The 16,012-nt window shown below is 45.2% G+C and overlaps 4 protein-coding genes across 4 annotated transcripts; 2 read left to right on the top strand and 2 right to left on the bottom strand.

Moving 5' to 3' along the window:
- The first annotated feature begins 883 nt into the window (after positions 1 to 883).
- Positions 884 to 1,821, top strand: LOC126721304 (uncharacterized). The gene is made up of 2 exons (XM_050424358.1): positions 884 to 924; positions 1,005 to 1,821. The coding sequence occupies exons 1-2, from the start codon at positions 884 to 886 to the stop codon at positions 1,819 to 1,821; spliced, it is 858 nt and encodes a 285-aa protein (XP_050280315.1).
- Positions 1,822 to 3,141: 1,320 nt separating this feature from the next.
- LOC126721303 (uncharacterized) lies at positions 3,142 to 4,230 on the top strand. Its single transcript, XM_050424357.1, has one exon. It carries the CDS (start codon positions 3,142 to 3,144, stop codon positions 4,228 to 4,230), a length of 1,089 nt encoding a protein of 362 aa, XP_050280314.1.
- An 8,987-nt stretch (positions 4,231 to 13,217) lies between these two features.
- Positions 13,218 to 13,973, bottom strand: LOC126721302 (uncharacterized). The gene has a single exon (XM_050424355.1). The coding sequence runs from the start codon at positions 13,971 to 13,973 to the stop codon at positions 13,218 to 13,220; it is 756 nt and encodes a 251-aa protein (XP_050280312.1).
- Positions 13,974 to 14,802: 829 nt separating this feature from the next.
- LOC126721301 (uncharacterized) lies at positions 14,803 to 15,624 on the bottom strand. Its single transcript, XM_050424354.1, has one exon. It carries the CDS (start codon positions 15,622 to 15,624, stop codon positions 14,803 to 14,805), a length of 822 nt encoding a protein of 273 aa, XP_050280311.1.
- Between the last annotated feature and the right edge of the window lie 388 nt (positions 15,625 to 16,012).

The following is a 16,012-nucleotide window of genomic DNA, read 5'->3' as shown; positions in this document are numbered from 1 at the left end:
ACCATTGAAGAACTCACCAAACAAAATCAGGAAATGAAGCTACAACTCCAACAGGTTCAACAGGACGAAAGCCGGTCCAAGGGTAACCTGGAGGGAGAAGGGGATAGCCACAGGAGAGGTACCCCTCAAAGGCCAATTACTCCAGACGAACAGAACTCAGATCTCCTTCGAGAAATGAGGAAAGAGATGGACGAACTAAGGAGCGCCATTAAAGAGAAGACGGACCGAAGCGTAGACAAAATGGTAAGGGCTACGGATTCGCCTTTCACCGTAGCAGTACTTGAATGCCCTGTACCGTCAAAGTTTCACTTACCTCAACTAGAGCCATTCGACGGACTCAAAGACCCTCAGGATCATCTCAATACCTTTAAGACGACTCTGAGTCTTCAACAACCACCTGACGAGATACTGTGTCGTTCCTTCCCAACCACTCTCAAAGGAGCTACAAGAGAATGGTTCACGAAGTTGCCAACCTCGTCCATAGACAACTTCGATCAATTAAGTAGTGCCTTCTTGCGCCATTTCATAGGGGGGCAACGTCCAAAGAGGCTGGTAGACTACTTACTCATCATAAGACAGGGAGAGAAGGAAACTCTGAGGTCGTATGTCAAACGATTCACCCGGGAAACTCTGGAGGTGGATGAAGCCGATGACAAGGTGCAACTGACGACCTTCAAGGCAGGGCTGAGGTCCAGAGATCTCGTGGCCTCCCTCGCAAAGAATCCACCAAGGACGATGGCGGAAATGCTCCTGAAGGCACAGAAGTACATGAATGCTGAAGATGCTTTAGCCGCCATAAAGGATGCCGAGAAGCCAGGCGACAAGGCCAAGAGGGAAGATGAACGTAGGGGGCAGAAGAGAGATTGACCAGATCGTCGGAACAATGACGGGAACAGGAGGAAAGATAATAAAAGTCCTCGGACGGTAAGATTTACTCCTTTGGTTATGCCTGTTGACAAAATTTTCACATAGATCAAGGACGAGCATTATCTCAAATGGCCCAGACCATTGCACTCATCCCCCAATGTTCGCGACAAGAACAAGTACTGCCAGTTCCACAAAGATCACGACCACAACACGGAAGATTGCAGAGACCTAAAGGAGCAAATAGAGGAGTTAATACGGAAAGGGAAGTTACAGAAATATATGAAGAAAGGAGAATATAGCAAGTTCAGAGACGACAATAAAATCCAGTATGAATCCTTCTCCCGGGATGATGACCGTCCGTCCCAGCCTCCACACAAGGTGATCGGGGAGATAAACACGATTACAGGAGGGCCGTTTTCAGGAGGGTCGTTTAAATCACTCAAAAAGGCATACCAGAGACAGGTTAACAGCGTCCATGCCGTACCCCCATCCAAGCACCGACGAACATACCAGGACATGTCCTTTAGTGAAGGAGACACCATAGGAGTGAAGCAGCCCCACAACGATCCCTTGGTCATAATGCTGAATATAGAAGGGTTCAATACCAAGAGGATCCTCGTCGATAATGGCAGCTCCGCGGATATCATCTACCTCCCAGCCTTCCAGCAGCTGAGACTAGATCCAAAAAGACTGTGCCCTTTTGACTCTCCACTTGTCAGTTTCAGCGGAGACAGGGTCTACCCCAGGGGTATAGTGACATTGACGGTGACGGCGGGGACCTACCCAGTGCAATTGACCCGACAAGTAGACTTCCTGGTGGTAGATTGTCCCTCATCCTACAATGTCATCGTTGGAAGACCCACGCTCAACAAGTGGAAGGCGGCAACGTCAACCTGCAGGAGAATGCTACCAAGCCGTCCTGCCTGGGAAGGAGAACCACACGTGGATGATTGAGGAAAAGGAAGAAGACAGGATAGAGGCCCTGGAGATGGTGGAGTTGGTAGAAGGAGAGGCGAACAAGACGACCAAGATAGGAACGACATTAAGCCTCGAGATGAGAACAAAACTCATAAGGTTCCTCAAAGAGAATCTAGACGTCTTCGCATGGAGTCACGAGGACATGCCGGGCATATCTCCAAAAGTCATCCAGCATAAGTTGAATGTGGACCCAGAACGGAAACCCGTCCAGCAACGACGAAGAACCTTCGCTCCAGAACGAGACCAGGCAGTTGCAGAGGAAGTCACCAAACTCCTGACGGCAGGGTTCATCCGGGAGGTGTATTATCCTGAATGGCTAGCAAATGTAGTCCTGGTAAAGAAAGCAAATGGGAAATGGAGGATGTGTGTAGACTTCACCGACCTGAACAAGGCATGCCCAAAGGACAGCTTCCCCTACTAAGAATAGACCAGCTCGTGGACTCCACAGCCGGATACAAGTTACTGACATTCATGGACGCCTTCTCAGGGTACAACCAGATAAAGATGGCTGAGGAAGACCAGGAGAAGACTGCCTTCATCACAAGTCAAGGACTCTACTGTTACAAGGTAATGCCTTTTGGGTTGAAGAATGCCGGGGCTACGTATCAAAGGTTGGTGAACAAAATGTTCAGCCAACAGATTGGCAGGAACATGGAAGTGTACGTGGACGATATGCTCGTCAAGAGCAAAGAAGAGCTCGCACACCTGGACGACCTGAAGGAGATATTTACAACTCTCAAAACACACCAGATGAGGTTGAATCCAAGTAAGTGTGTCTTTGGGTTTGCTTCGGGAAAATTCCTTGGATTCATGGTGTCCCAAAGAGGAATAGAAGCAAACCCAGAAAAAGTGCGAGCCATCATCGACATGACGTCCCCCAGGACCGTCAAGAAAGTTTAAAAACTCACAAGAAGAATTGCAGCTTTGAACAGGTTCGTTTCTAGGGCTACAGACAAATGCCTGCCCTTTTTCAAGACCTTGAAGCAGGCCTTTGCCTAGACCGACGAATGCAAAGCTGCATTCCAGGAACTAAAGCGTTACCTGAGCAGTCCACCCCTTCTAAGCCCGTCCAAAGAAGGGGAAAACCTATACTTATACCTGGCAATGTCAGCCTCGGTAGTAAGTGCAGCCCTGATCAGAGAAGAGGGCAAGTAGCAGCTCCCGGTTTACTACGTCAGCCAAGCCTTCCAAGGAGCTGAGTCCGGGTACCCAAGGATTGAGAAGATCGCGTTTGCACTGATAGTAGCTTCGCGCAAGCTAAGGCAATACTTCCAGGCAAATCCCATTCTTGTAATGATGGACCAACCAATCAAGAAATCAATGAACAAGCCCGAAGCAGCAGGAAGAATGGTCCAGTGGGCGATTGAACTTAGTCAATTCGACATCGAGTACCATCCCAGAACGGTGATCAAGGCGCAAGCTCTGGCGGACTTTATCGCAGAGTTCACTCTTCCAAACGAAGACAAGATTATCGACGAGGTAGATAGATGGACAATACAAACTGATGGTTCGTCAGCTCAAAGGAAGGGGGGAGTAGGGGTCGTCATAACTACCCTTGACGGAGAAGTGCTGAAATATGGGGTTCAACTAAGATTCCCGGCCACCAACAACGAAGCTGAAAACGAGGGGATACTGACGGGACTGAGGCTTGGAAAGGCACTTGGTGCTAAAATCTTGTTGATTCAAAGTGATTCAAAGCTAGTGATTGGACAGATTAGGGGAGAGTACGAAGCAAAGGAAGAAAGGATGCAGAAATACCTCAAGCTGACGAAACATCTGACTCAGGAGTTCGATATAGTGGAGTTCGTGCAGATCCCAAGGAGTCAGAACATAGGGGCTGACGAAGTCTCAAAGCTAGCGTCATCAGAAGAAGGGAAGATTGGCACAGATCTGGCAATGAAGGTCCAAAAACACCCCAGCATTGAAGAAATTGCAACATTCACCATCCAGGGCACAGACAGCTGGATGACACCCATAATATCCTACCTCCAGGACGGGCACCTCCCTCAAAGCACGGAGGAAGCTAAAAAGATTAAGAAGAGGGCGGCTAGGTTCACGATCCTTAATGACGCCTTATACAAGAGAGGCTTCTCTATGCCTTACTTGAAGTGTGTCGACGAAGAAGAGGCCAGATACATCCTGGAAGAAATCCATGGAGGAATTTGCGGCGACCACACTGGCCCCAGATCCCTAGTAAACAAGGTAGTACGAACAGGATATTTTTGGCCAACCATGCAGGTAGACGCGGCTGAGATCGTCAAGAGGTGCAACAAGTGCCAGCGATACGGGAATGTGCAACGGCTTCCAACAGAGAGACTGACGACTATAGCTTCCCCATGGCCATTTGCACAATGGGGAATGGACATCGTCGGCCCGCTACCCTAAGGTAAAGGCCAGGTAAAGTTCCTGCTTGTTGCTATTGATTATTTCACAAAATGGGTTGAAGCAGAGGCTCTAGCAACGATTACTGAGGCTCGAATTCGGAGCTTTGTGTGGAAGAACATAATCTGCAGGTTCGGGATTCCCTTGACGATCATATCAGATAATGGGAAGTAATTCGACAGCCAAGGCTTCAGAGAATTCTATTCAAACCTTGGAATCAAGAATCAGTTCTCATCCCTGGGGCACCCCCAGGCAAACGGACAGATGGAAGTGACGAACAGGACGCTGCTTAAGATTATCAAAACTAGGCTGGACGAGGCGAAAGGTGCTTGGCCAGAAGAACTACCTAATGTCTTGTGGGCTTACAGAACCACAGCCAGAACCCCGATAGGAGAGACACCTTTCAAGCTTACTTATGGCACGGAAGCTGTAATCCCAGTAAAAGTGGGGGTAACAAGCATCAGACGAGGAACGTTCAGCGAAGGACTCAATGACGATGAACTGCGACTCAACCTGGACTGTCTGGACGAAGTAAGAGATAACGCATCCAGCAAGATGACAAAGTATTAGAAAAAGATGGCCGAGTACTACAACAAGAGGGTTAAACTCAGGCGATTGGACATAGGAGACCTCGTCCTGCGCAAGACCACCACAGCAACTAAAGACCCTACTCAAGGAAAGCTGGGTCCTACATGGGAAAGACCTTACCGCGTCATTCATTACTCAAGACAAGGAAGTTACCACCTGGAAACCATGGACGGACAAAGGCTCCCCCGACCATGGAACATTGAGCATTTAAAGAAGTACCACCAGTAAATGTAATAGACGAATGCATTCGTTCTTGAAATTAATGAAAGAATTATTCCTCTGACGTCTTTGTGCAGGCAGTTCTAGTTAATCATAAGGCCCATGAAACACTTAAGTAACAAGATTCTGCCTCGACGGATGTAAGTTACTAACGACCACCCTAACGAGTAGAAATCACTAAAGTAACAAGATTCCGCCTCGACAGATGTAAGTTACTAACGACCACCCTAAGGGGTATAAATCACTAAAGTAACAAAATTCCGCCTCAACGGATGTAAGTTACTGACGACCACCCTAAATCACTAAAGTAACAAGATTCCGCCTCGACAGATATAAGTTACTGACGACCATCCTAACGGGTATAAAACACTAACGTAACAAGATTCCGCCTCGACGGATGTAAGTTACTGACGATAACCCCACGGGTATAGAATACTAAAGTAACAAGATTCCGCTTTGACGGATGTAAGTTACTGACGACCATTATAGCAGATACAAAGGCTATAAAAGCAATAAAACGACTAAGTGACAAGATTCCGCTTTGACGGATGTAAGTCACCACAGGTACAACCCCCTAGCAAGTGCTAGTGACAAGAGCTTGTCTGACGGATTCACACAAAAAGAAAAGGAGAAAGGGAAGAACCATGCAACAAATCAAAACAACACTCAGACTGCATTCAAGATCATCAAAACAATCAAGTAACAGATTATTGATGAATAAACAGATCGCAAAGTGCAGAATATGGACGAGTATAAATCAGCCAAAACATCTGTTAAACAAGTAAGTATGCTTCATTAAAAACCCATAACCACTGGGCCTCAAATATTGTTTTCAAAATAAAATTGATTGTTCCGGAATTAGATTTACAAAAAAAGAAAAAGGCCCAAAATAGGACGGGCATCCACCAAAAATAAACAAAAGAAAAATTTTCTAAGTATTGAAGTCAGGCGTCAGCAGCAGCATCTTCACCGGCAGGTGCGTCAGTAGCAGGCTTAGGAGCATCACCATCCGTGGCAGAAGACTGAGCAGCTTCATCCATAGCCATCTCCTTATCCACCTCCTCCAGGTCCAGGCTCTCCATGTTGACCCCGGCAGGATGCTTGACCAGATACCTCCTGAGAAGCTCGAAGCCTTTGAAGTACCAACTGAAGAGTACAGTATTGTACTCGTCAGTGGTCTGGAAAGCCTCCACGGATCTGGCAGCGATGGTTACGAGTTTCTCTTTGGCCGAAAGAAGCTGCTCATCCTTCTCGTGAGTCAACTTGCGCGCAACCTTGAGGTTATCATCCAGTATCTTGACCTTCTCCTTCAAAGAGGTTGTCTCGTCCATAGAGGCGATCAAGTTCTTCTTCAGATCAGAATTCTCTTTCTCCAAAGCCTCCATCCGAGATGTTAGAGATGCCACCTTGGCCTCTTGAGTAAGGTATTCGGGCTCTCTCCCAACACCTGGAGGAAATCATTGAGTCGTCAGTAAAAAAAAAAAAAAAAAAAAAGGAAGGAGAACACCGTACCTGGACGAGCTTGTGAACATGACGAGAGGCGACCTCGTTCAATGACATGTCGGAAAGAGCCCTCAAATCCGCTGGAGTGACAACCTTGTGAGCTCTGTCCACGGCCAGCCTTTCGTCATCCCATATTGTGGACGAACGAGTATCAGCCTTCTCCTTCTCCTTTTCCTTGCCAGTCAAGCGTGGCCTTTTGGAGCCGGGAGTAGGTATCTCCTCTATTGACGTGGTTGGAGAGGCCGTCCTCGTCATCTCAGTAACAGAAGCTATGGGATGGACGGAACTAAGGGGAGTGGGGGCAGGGCCCTTCCTGGTCACACGCACAGTTTTCTTCCCCAGGTTGGACAGCGGTTCGTCCTTTTTCGATCTCATCTTCGTGTACATGTCTTTGTTAAATTTTGTCGTCATCTCTGCAAGAGGAAAACGTTTAACAGGAAATCCTAAGTGTACATGAGAAGAATCAGCACTAATGAGTATAATACTTACTTTTTTTGTCCTCAATACCGATTTGATGAAGGACGTAAGGAGATGGGTCAGGACCGAGGTTGTAGAAAGCGAGGGTCCGGGGGTCAACCAAGTCGTCTCAGTTCTCAATCGTCTCAACGTACCCGATCGCAGTTAATGCGTTCCTTGTGCCGGCTCTTCAGCTTAGGCCGTCTTTTAACTGTACCAAACAAGAAACAAAGGAGTTAGCAATACTAAAGCCTCAAAGGTGGCAAAATTAAAACGACGGGGAGAAATATTGATGCACCTAAGGTCGGGGTTCCCCACCGACAGAGCAACCTCAGGATATCACCCCAATCCCTGCTGGATTGAGTCTCGAAGTCGTCCCCAGACACAAAGAAAAAGCGCGACTTCCAATACCTGAAGGACGAAGGTAAGCCCTTGACAATCCTTGTCTTTCTATCCCAAGGGACTAACTCATAATACCCCCACTCCTTGGACTCTTTCAAACGGTATAGATAGGTGGGCTCACCCATCTTGATCATATCCCCGTTGGAGGCCAACCATATTTGCATACAGTTGATCACGATCCTCCACGAGTTAGGCATGAGCTGCCCGGGAGCAATACCAAAATGAGCCAAAAGTTCCATCATGAACGGGTGGATGGGGAGCCTAAGCCCGCAGGAGAAGGTTGACTCATAAAAACACACTTCACCTGGAAAAAAGTGGCAGGCCCTATCTTCGTCCTTAGGTAGACGGACACGAACCCTTGCCGGAAACTGGAACCTATCCTTGAACCTACTCACAGTTTCGGCGTCTAAACCACACGCCTCCCTGAGGGCATAAAAAGCCCTAACCTCCCGAGGACCTGAGACGGCTGTATCCCCTTCCACTAGGTCGCCATTAGACGACAACCCAGTCTCGAGATCGCTAGACCTAACCTCAGACATCACTTCCCTCCTTGCTAAACCCTCGAACCAATTAAGCGATTGATGGAGCAAAGGCAGCAAGTCGCCTAAAACCACGCTCAGACAATTGCCCTCAAACAAAAAATTTCTAAAAACGGGTAAGTACCCAAAGACCCTCCTAGGCGCACAAAAAGAAACGAGATCAATGGGCAAGCTATCCTAACCTCCAAACTATCAACCATGGAAGTATACAAAACAGAGGGCAGGAAAAACGATACAAGCTAAATCCCTAGAAAATCAAAGACCGACAAAAGAAAAGGAAGAAAAGGAAAGAGAGAATCAGAAACTACACTGCAGTAAGATAAAAGGAAAATATAAGGAAAGGACCAGTAAGAAAAAACGTACCTCCAATGGCGGAACACCAAAAGCACAGCACAACGATTTGAAGAAGAAGGAAGCCTTGAGAAAAAAAACGCTCAGAGTATCGTTTGGGTATTTTTTCTGTTTTGCTTTTTGAAAAGTAAAAGAAATTAGAAGAGGAGAAGTTTTAAACTTAGGCCAAAAAACGATTGAAAAACTAGTGGGAAACCCAAGAGTCATACCATTAATTCCACGGATCAGCACGCGCCATGTGGCCACGTTGCGTGTAGCGCCGCCACTAAGCATTAAATTTGGAATAGAACCCCAAGAATCACAGATAGCTCAAGAAAACTTTTCATCTTCCGTGATCGTCATGACACGTCACAGACGACCCCAGAACCTGGGGGCAACTGATGGGAATGACGATATTACATCCCACCGACGAAGCTAACGCTAATGACAGAGAAAGCATCCCTGACGAAGTCATCCTGAATAACGAAGAAAACAGTCATCACTGACGAAGGCAGGGGAGTCATTCAATGCAGTCAATCAATGATCTGGGCAGTTACCAAATCAACCAGGCAGACCGTTGGGAGCCTCTTAAAAGTCCCATTATTGGACCAGAGGCGTTACTTGGGAAATCATTAACAACCACAACGGCTAGCCCCTAAAGCCACATGTATAAAGCCCTCACACAGTCAACAGAAGGTACACACATACACTCACACTTTGAGAGAGCATTCTGGTTCTTTATCTTGTTTTGTCATTATTCTAACTTTGGCATCGGAGGCGTTGTGGCAGGCACCACACCGGTGACCCTTATTGAGCATACCCTCACACCAACAAGGGATTCCATCTGTCCACTCTTACTGACAAGCTCGTGCTTCATCAAAATGCATGAGACTTTTTTTTTTATTGAACTGAAGATTTTTGTTTTTGTTTTTATTTTTATTATAAATCAATAAAAAGTAAAAAAAAAGAAGAAGAGAAGAGAAGATTCAATCATACTCCTAGTAATGAAATGAAATGAATGCCATCGCTAGCTACGTCAATAATCCAACGACATCAATTCGGTCAAAGTCAACACCGTCCACCATTTCTAGAACCCACTCGGACACGTCATCATTTCTAGTAAAAGCTAATGATGTCACTGCTAATTGCACGAGTTAGTGGTATTCAAAATTGGCAAGTTTGAGTGTTCGAGTGTGTGCTGGCATTATATCCTAATTTTGGTTGCAACTTTACAGCGCCCACAAGTTGATGTATAGGTGACACGTGTTCTTCATATTTATATTGGTGGCTAGTTATCTGGGACCACACATCTGTGTGTCTCACACGCCGTAAAGAAACGAGAAAGAGAATGAGAATGAGAATGAGAGGAGATAAAAGATTAAAGTTGGATTAGATTCATGCTGATGCTGCTATTATCTCAAGCCACGTTGAACTCCCAGAGAGATACTAACAAGGTAACAAAATAAGTTTTAAATGGGAGATTGTTATTGGTCTTTATTATTAGGATAAAAAAATAATCTTAATGTTAAGTTTAAATTTAAATCATTAATAATTAACTATCTTTTTTTTCTTTTTTTTTTTGGTTAGAAACGTACTTCATTAAAAAAAAACTAAACAAAACCAGCAGATACAGAGCATGCTCTGTTTACAAATAACCCAGTAGAGTCCTCATCTACAATATTTCTAATGTCCACATGCGGACAATCAAAGGAAATAAAATCATGCTCCTGGTCAGTGCTCATTCTCGCTAGCATATCCGCACACCGGTTGGCTTGGCGATAACAATGCCTAACTTGAATTTGACGAAATCGATGCATCAGCTGTCTGCAATCATCCAAAATGGGTGAGATAACATTATTGTGATAGCTTGGGTTGAGAAAGCAATCCACAACAGCTTTAGCATCAAGTTCCACTACAAGAAAAGGAGCATTTAAGTCACTGCTTAAAATAAGCCCCTCCCTAAGCCCCCATAATTCAGCTACAAAGCTGGTGGATATTCCTATTCGCTTTGAAAATCTAGCAAGCCATTTGCCACTCTCATCCCTCACCACTCCACCATAACCCGCCGGACCTGGATTTTCCTTTGCAGCCCCATCTGTGTTGAGTTTAACCCATCCTTTCGGCAGTCTCTCCCATCTAACCCTCTTTATGATAGTGCGTGTCAAGCCTCTAGGGGATGAAGCGCAGAACACAAACTCCACCGCTTGATTCACTATCTCCATGGCCAGCTTCGGGTTTGGATTCTTCCTATCAAAGACACAACCATTCCTTCCCTTCCATATGTTCCAAACAGCAAAGGAGAAAACCGTTTTCCATGGAATGTGTGCACCAGCATGATTGTCCCTTGACTTCGCATTATTGTTCAACCACTCCTGCAAATTTGGCAACCAAAATTCATGGTTTGAAGACTGCACTCCCAGCTGCCTCCAAACATTCTTAGCCCGAGCACAATCCCTTAAAGCATGTAAAATTGTTTCAGCTTCTTGATGACAAATGGGGCAGCAACCATCATTAATCACTCCCCTTCGCAAAAGGCAAGTCTTCACCCTGATGCTCTCATGAGCACACTGCCATAAGAAGGTTTTGATTCGTGGCAATGTCATCAACTTCCAAATCCAGCTAGCATCGAACCCCACATTCATATCAACCCCCATGCCAAGTTTATAAGCACTCTTTAAGTCAAAGTCCCCTCTAGGATTGTGCATCCATGCTATCTTATCACCACCCCTTCCTATTAATGGAATCGAGGTTGCTTGGAGCATTAATTTAATTTCTGGTGGAAAAACAAAAGGCATACGGCTCCAATCCCACCCTGTGTCAATGATTACATTCTTCACTTCCCAACTGGGAGCTTCTCTAGGAAGGGGGCCTTGAATGAGCTGCCGGAGCGGACCCAACTTTGTCCAATTACCATACCAAAAATTTAGCTTACTATCCCTTCCCACCATCCACATACTTCCTTTGGTGAAAACCTCCCTACCTTTTTTAATGGCTGCCCATACACGAGAGCAAGGAAGCCTATCAACATTAGGAGCATTTATCCTTCTGCTATTGCCATACTTGGCTCTTAAAACTTTAGCCCAAGGGGCTTCTTTTTTAGTGTTTAATCGCCAATTCAGTTTTGCAAGAAGCCCAAGACCACCTTCATCCTTAGTTCTTGTCACCTTTTGCCATCCAATCCAATGGATCTTCTTGATTGTCTCTGAGGAACCCCACAGGAAATTCCGATTAACCCGATCTAAACCATCAAGAATTTTCCCCGGTAAATGAGCACATTGCATCACATAGGATGGAATAGTTGCTAAGGAAGATTGAATGAGCACAGCTCGGCTAGCCAAAGACAACAAATTCGCCTTCCAACCCGCAAGCTTTTGCTTAACCCTTTCCAAAATGAAATTATAGTCTTGGGAGGAAGCACCTAAGTGTTTAATAGGGATCCCTAGATATTTTCCAAGATTCGGAGTGGATGCAAATCCAAGGATGTCACATAGTGATTCTCTAGTATCCCTATCAACATTTGGTGAGAAGTAGACCCTTGATTTCGCTTCGCTGACTGTTTGGCCCGATAAGCAGCAGAACTCATCAAGCGCATCCCTAATGGATGAACAATTGATATAGTCCGCTTTGGCAAAAAGAACAAGGTCATCTGCAAAGAATAGATGGGAGAATGCTGGTCCACTCTGAGAGGCCTTAACTGGTTGCCAAACCTTTCTCATGCATTCTCCTTAATGAGCTGCCCAAGGTAGTCCATACACATAATAAACAAGTATGGAGATAGCGAATCTCCTTGCCTTATTCCCCTTGAGGGGTATATCGGCTTTAAGGAATCTCCGTTAACCATAATAGACGTTGAGACCGTCGAAATACAACTCATTATAATTTCAATAAGATCCCCTGGGAGATTATTTCTAAAAAGCATGTCCTTGATAAAACTCCATTCAAGCTTGTCATACGCTTTCTCCAAATCAATCTTCAAAGCCATATACCCCACTCTTTCTTTTTTCTTGCTAATGGAGTAAATGACTTCTTGAGCTATAATTACATTGTCCATCCCCTTCCTCCCTGGAACAAAGGCTGCTTGGTGTGGAGATATGAGCTTATCCAAATACGGTCTCAATCTATTAACTATTATCTTGGTGATAATCTTATAGACTGTGTTGCATAAGCTTATAGGCCTATAGTTGCCCAAAGTCTCAGGGCCTTGAATTTTAGGAATAAGAGCAATATGAGTCTTATTCAGGTAGCTTGGAACTTTCCTTTCTGTAAAGACCCTCTTCACCTCTTCCATGACTGAGTTACCAACAACCAACCAAAATCTTTGAAAGAACCTAGCATGCAACCCATCTGGACCTGGAGCTTTGAAAGCTTTTAGTGACCACAAGCCTGCTTTTATCTCTTCCTCTGTCACACCCCCACTAATGCTCCTCATTTCCTCCTCCGATAACCTGACTTGCCACTGAGAAATTGTAGGATATGATCTAGAGACACTAGGGAGAGAAGTTGTATAAACTTTGCTAAATCCATCTCGAATAAACTCCTTGATTCTTTTTTCTTCATACAGCCATTCCCCCATTGCATCTTTGATTGCTGAAATCTTATTCCATTTCCTTCTAACCAGAGTGGAGACATGGTAGAAGGCGGTATTGCGATCACCTTGAATCAGCCAATTAACCCGGGATTTCAAAGCCCAAAATTCCTCTTCTTGCCTCAGAATCGTATCAAACTCCTCCAGCAACTGCTTTTCAAGATTGAGAAGGAACGTTGATGGCTTGACAGAAACTGCCCTTTGTATGCCATTCAATCTAGCCATTATATTCTTCTTCTTGGAGAAGATATTTCCAAAATGAAGCTTATTCCAAGCTGACGCCTCCTTTGTAAAGTTATCTATGGCCTCCTCAAGCTCATTAGGCATTCTCCACGCTTGAGACACAATCTTAGGGAAAGTAGGATCTGTCAGCCAGCAGGTTTGAAACTTAAAAAGTCTCTTTCTCCCATGTGCCCCGTTGGGAGCATATCAAGCATTACCGGGCAATGATCTGAATTGCATCTTGTCAGATGAACCACCTTAGCATCCGGGTATAAAAGACACCAACTTGCATTGACAAAAAACCTGTCTATCCTTTCCTGAATAAGGGCTTGCACTTCTCTTTTATTAGTCCAAGTAAAACGAGGACCAGAAAAACCGATATCAATCATGCCACAATTATCTAGACATTCTTTGAATAATAGAGACCTATTTACACTGACTACCCTACCACCATATTTGTCCTCATCTAGAAGAGGTTCATTGAAATCACCCGCTACTACCCAAGGCATATTATGAAGTTCCGCAACTTTATTTAAATTATCCCAAAATATGTGCCTTTCGGCAGACCTCAGACTAGCATAAATTGCAGTAAATAACCAGCTAGAGTTAGAGTTCATTACCTTAACAACGACATGAATTTCCTGCTCCGTACTAGCTAAAGTAGAAACCTCCACCTTGTCAGATTTCCACAGCATCCAAAGACCACCTGCGTAACCGATGGTATCTGTATGAGCTGCCCCATCAAAAGAAAGCCTGCTTGATATCTCTCTGGCTCTTTCACCCCCAATTTTGGTTTCCATCAGAACTAAAATCGCCCGATCATGGTTACGCACCAACTCCCTAACATGACTCTGAAATGTGGGCTTCGGAACGCCCCTACAATTCCATATTATGATATTCATTAGGAATCGATGTTCATGAGAGGAGCATACATCAACTTGTGGTAGGGATTTCACCTCCTCCCTCCAACTCCATCCGATCCGCTTTCGCATCTCCTTCATTTGGCCCCCTTTCGGACACATCGTGATGCTGTGCTACATCACACCTATCTCCATTCCCTGCGGCAACCCATGAAGACTGAACACCACAATTGGATGGAGCTTGTAGCTGATCCAACCCATCACCTGAGTTGAATTCGCAAGAATCTCCGCTAGCACCATGCCTATTATTCCCATGATCCCTTCCATGCTTATAACCCATCTCTTCCAAAGAGCCACTTGTGAATTGAAACTCAGCAAGAGCTCTCGGGCTTGAGCTTTCTTCATCCTTTTGCTTTGATTCCCCACCTTGGCTTGGCTGAACATAACTTGTCTGGACTCTACTTTGTGGAATATTCAAAGAGTAAAGTTTCTGGATGTTAGAATACTTATGAGATAAAGAAGAAATGGCCTTATCTTTTTCGGCACTAGCTGAAGCTTCTAGTGATACCCTTGCACGTGCAATTGCCTTTTTGCCCTTAACTGAGGCATTATTTTTTTGTTGGCTCTTGCTTCCTTCTCTCTCAGCCCGTGGGTCCACTTGCAATATTTCGGTGGTCACTTGATTCCTAAAAGAAGCACCTTGGGCCTGCTGAGAACTTCCCTGCTTCACACTCTGAATAGAGCTCACAATTTGGGCCTCCAAACTACTTTTAGAGAATGTGTTTTTCCTCTTAACCTCCCTACCCGGCCCATCAGCTGAATTTTGATTTCTCACAGCAAGCTTCATCTTTGCCTCATATGCTATCTTCCTTTACTCCTCTCTTAGCCGACCGTTGTCTAGTACAGTGGGGGTCCCTCCACTCTTTTGGTTTTTTGTCACATTCCTTTTACGTGTCACAACAATCCAAGGGCCATACGGCCCTTCTTGAACCTTTTCATGCGCACTACCATGCACAACGCTACTGGGCCCCTCACCTGCAGTAGTCCTTGCAATTGCATGCTCTTCGCGTGCATGAGGTGATCGTCCTTCAGCATCCCTTCCATTCATCTCTTCCACCCCTCTCGGCATTGGGTCTGACCGAACCACGAATGGACATCCTTCCTTTCGATGACCCATTTTACCGCAAGAAAAGCATAGTTTCTGTATGCCCTCATAACACAGAGGCTGTTCGAACTTACCAATCAAGATTGCTGTCACCAATGGCTTATCCACATCAACCTGAACACACAATCTTGCGAACCTACCTCTGGCTTCATTTGCAGTATGGGTGTCAACCCTTAAAACATTCCCAATAGCTTTCCCTATTTGCAATAAAGCTTCAGGATTATAGTATTCTATTGGTAAACCATTGAGCCTAATCCACATAGCCACCGATGTAACATTTGCCGACTCAGGATGGAAGTTTGGCACCCATGGTCTGATGGAGAGAAAATGCTCTCCAATGAACCAAGGTCCTTTCTTCAATGTAGCTTCATAATCATCCTTCAAGTAAAAACGAGTCAGGAAAAAGCCATGCTCCAAATCAACGCAGTCTAACCTCCCAGCAGGCTTCCACATGGACAGTAGTTTATTATGCAGAAAACTTAAAGTGACCGATCTGCCATAGACCTTCACAATGAGAGCTCTTTCCATGGAGTTCAAATTTGCTTCTTAAACCCCTTGGAAAATCTAACCGCAACAAGCCCTTCACGGAGATTTTCCACCTCCTCATCAGACTCTTCCTCCTCCTCCATTGTGTCTTCGAAGCTAAAAGCTTGCGTATATGCACCTGGTAAATCCCCCATAAGCCTCTCCTTAAAAGACCCTGCCTCACTCCAAATACCTTGGCCCTGTTTCGAAGATGGAGAAATAGAGCCTTGCCCTTCGTTGTAGCCAGCATGCCTCACGTTTTTAACTTTTTTATTACTCCGTACCAACTCCTCTTGTTCTTCCCTTGAGAGAATGAGAGGATTCATCCGTACAACTACCTACACGAACTATATGGCCTGGGGTATGGGTTGGCTAGGAAAGTGGGGCAATG

Source organism: Quercus robur, chromosome 4 (genome assembly GCF_932294415.1).
Source record: "Quercus robur chromosome 4, dhQueRobu3.1, whole genome shotgun sequence".
In the NCBI taxonomy this organism is placed as follows: domain Eukaryota; kingdom Viridiplantae; phylum Streptophyta; class Magnoliopsida; order Fagales; family Fagaceae; genus Quercus; species Quercus robur.
This window is presented reverse-complemented; position numbering and strand designations above follow the sequence as displayed.

Excerpts from the sequence above, each read along its gene's own strand:
- LOC126721301 (XM_050424354.1), bottom strand. The coding sequence starts at position 15,624 with ATGGAAAGAGCTCTCATTGTGAAGGTCTATGGCAGATCGGTCACTTTA.
- LOC126721302 (XM_050424355.1), bottom strand. The coding sequence starts at position 13,973 with ATGAATATCATAATATGGAATTGTAGGGGCGTTCCGAAGCCCACATTT.
- LOC126721303 (XM_050424357.1), top strand. The coding sequence starts at position 3,142 with ATGGACCAACCAATCAAGAAATCAATGAACAAGCCCGAAGCAGCAGGA.
- LOC126721304 (XM_050424358.1), top strand. The coding sequence starts at position 884 with ATGACGGGAACAGGAGGAAAGATAATAAAAGTCCTCGGACG. Across the intron at positions 925-1,004 it reads ATAATAAAAGTCCTCGGACG|ACCATTGCACTCATCCCCCA; the intron begins GTAAGATTTACT and ends CAAATGGCCCAG.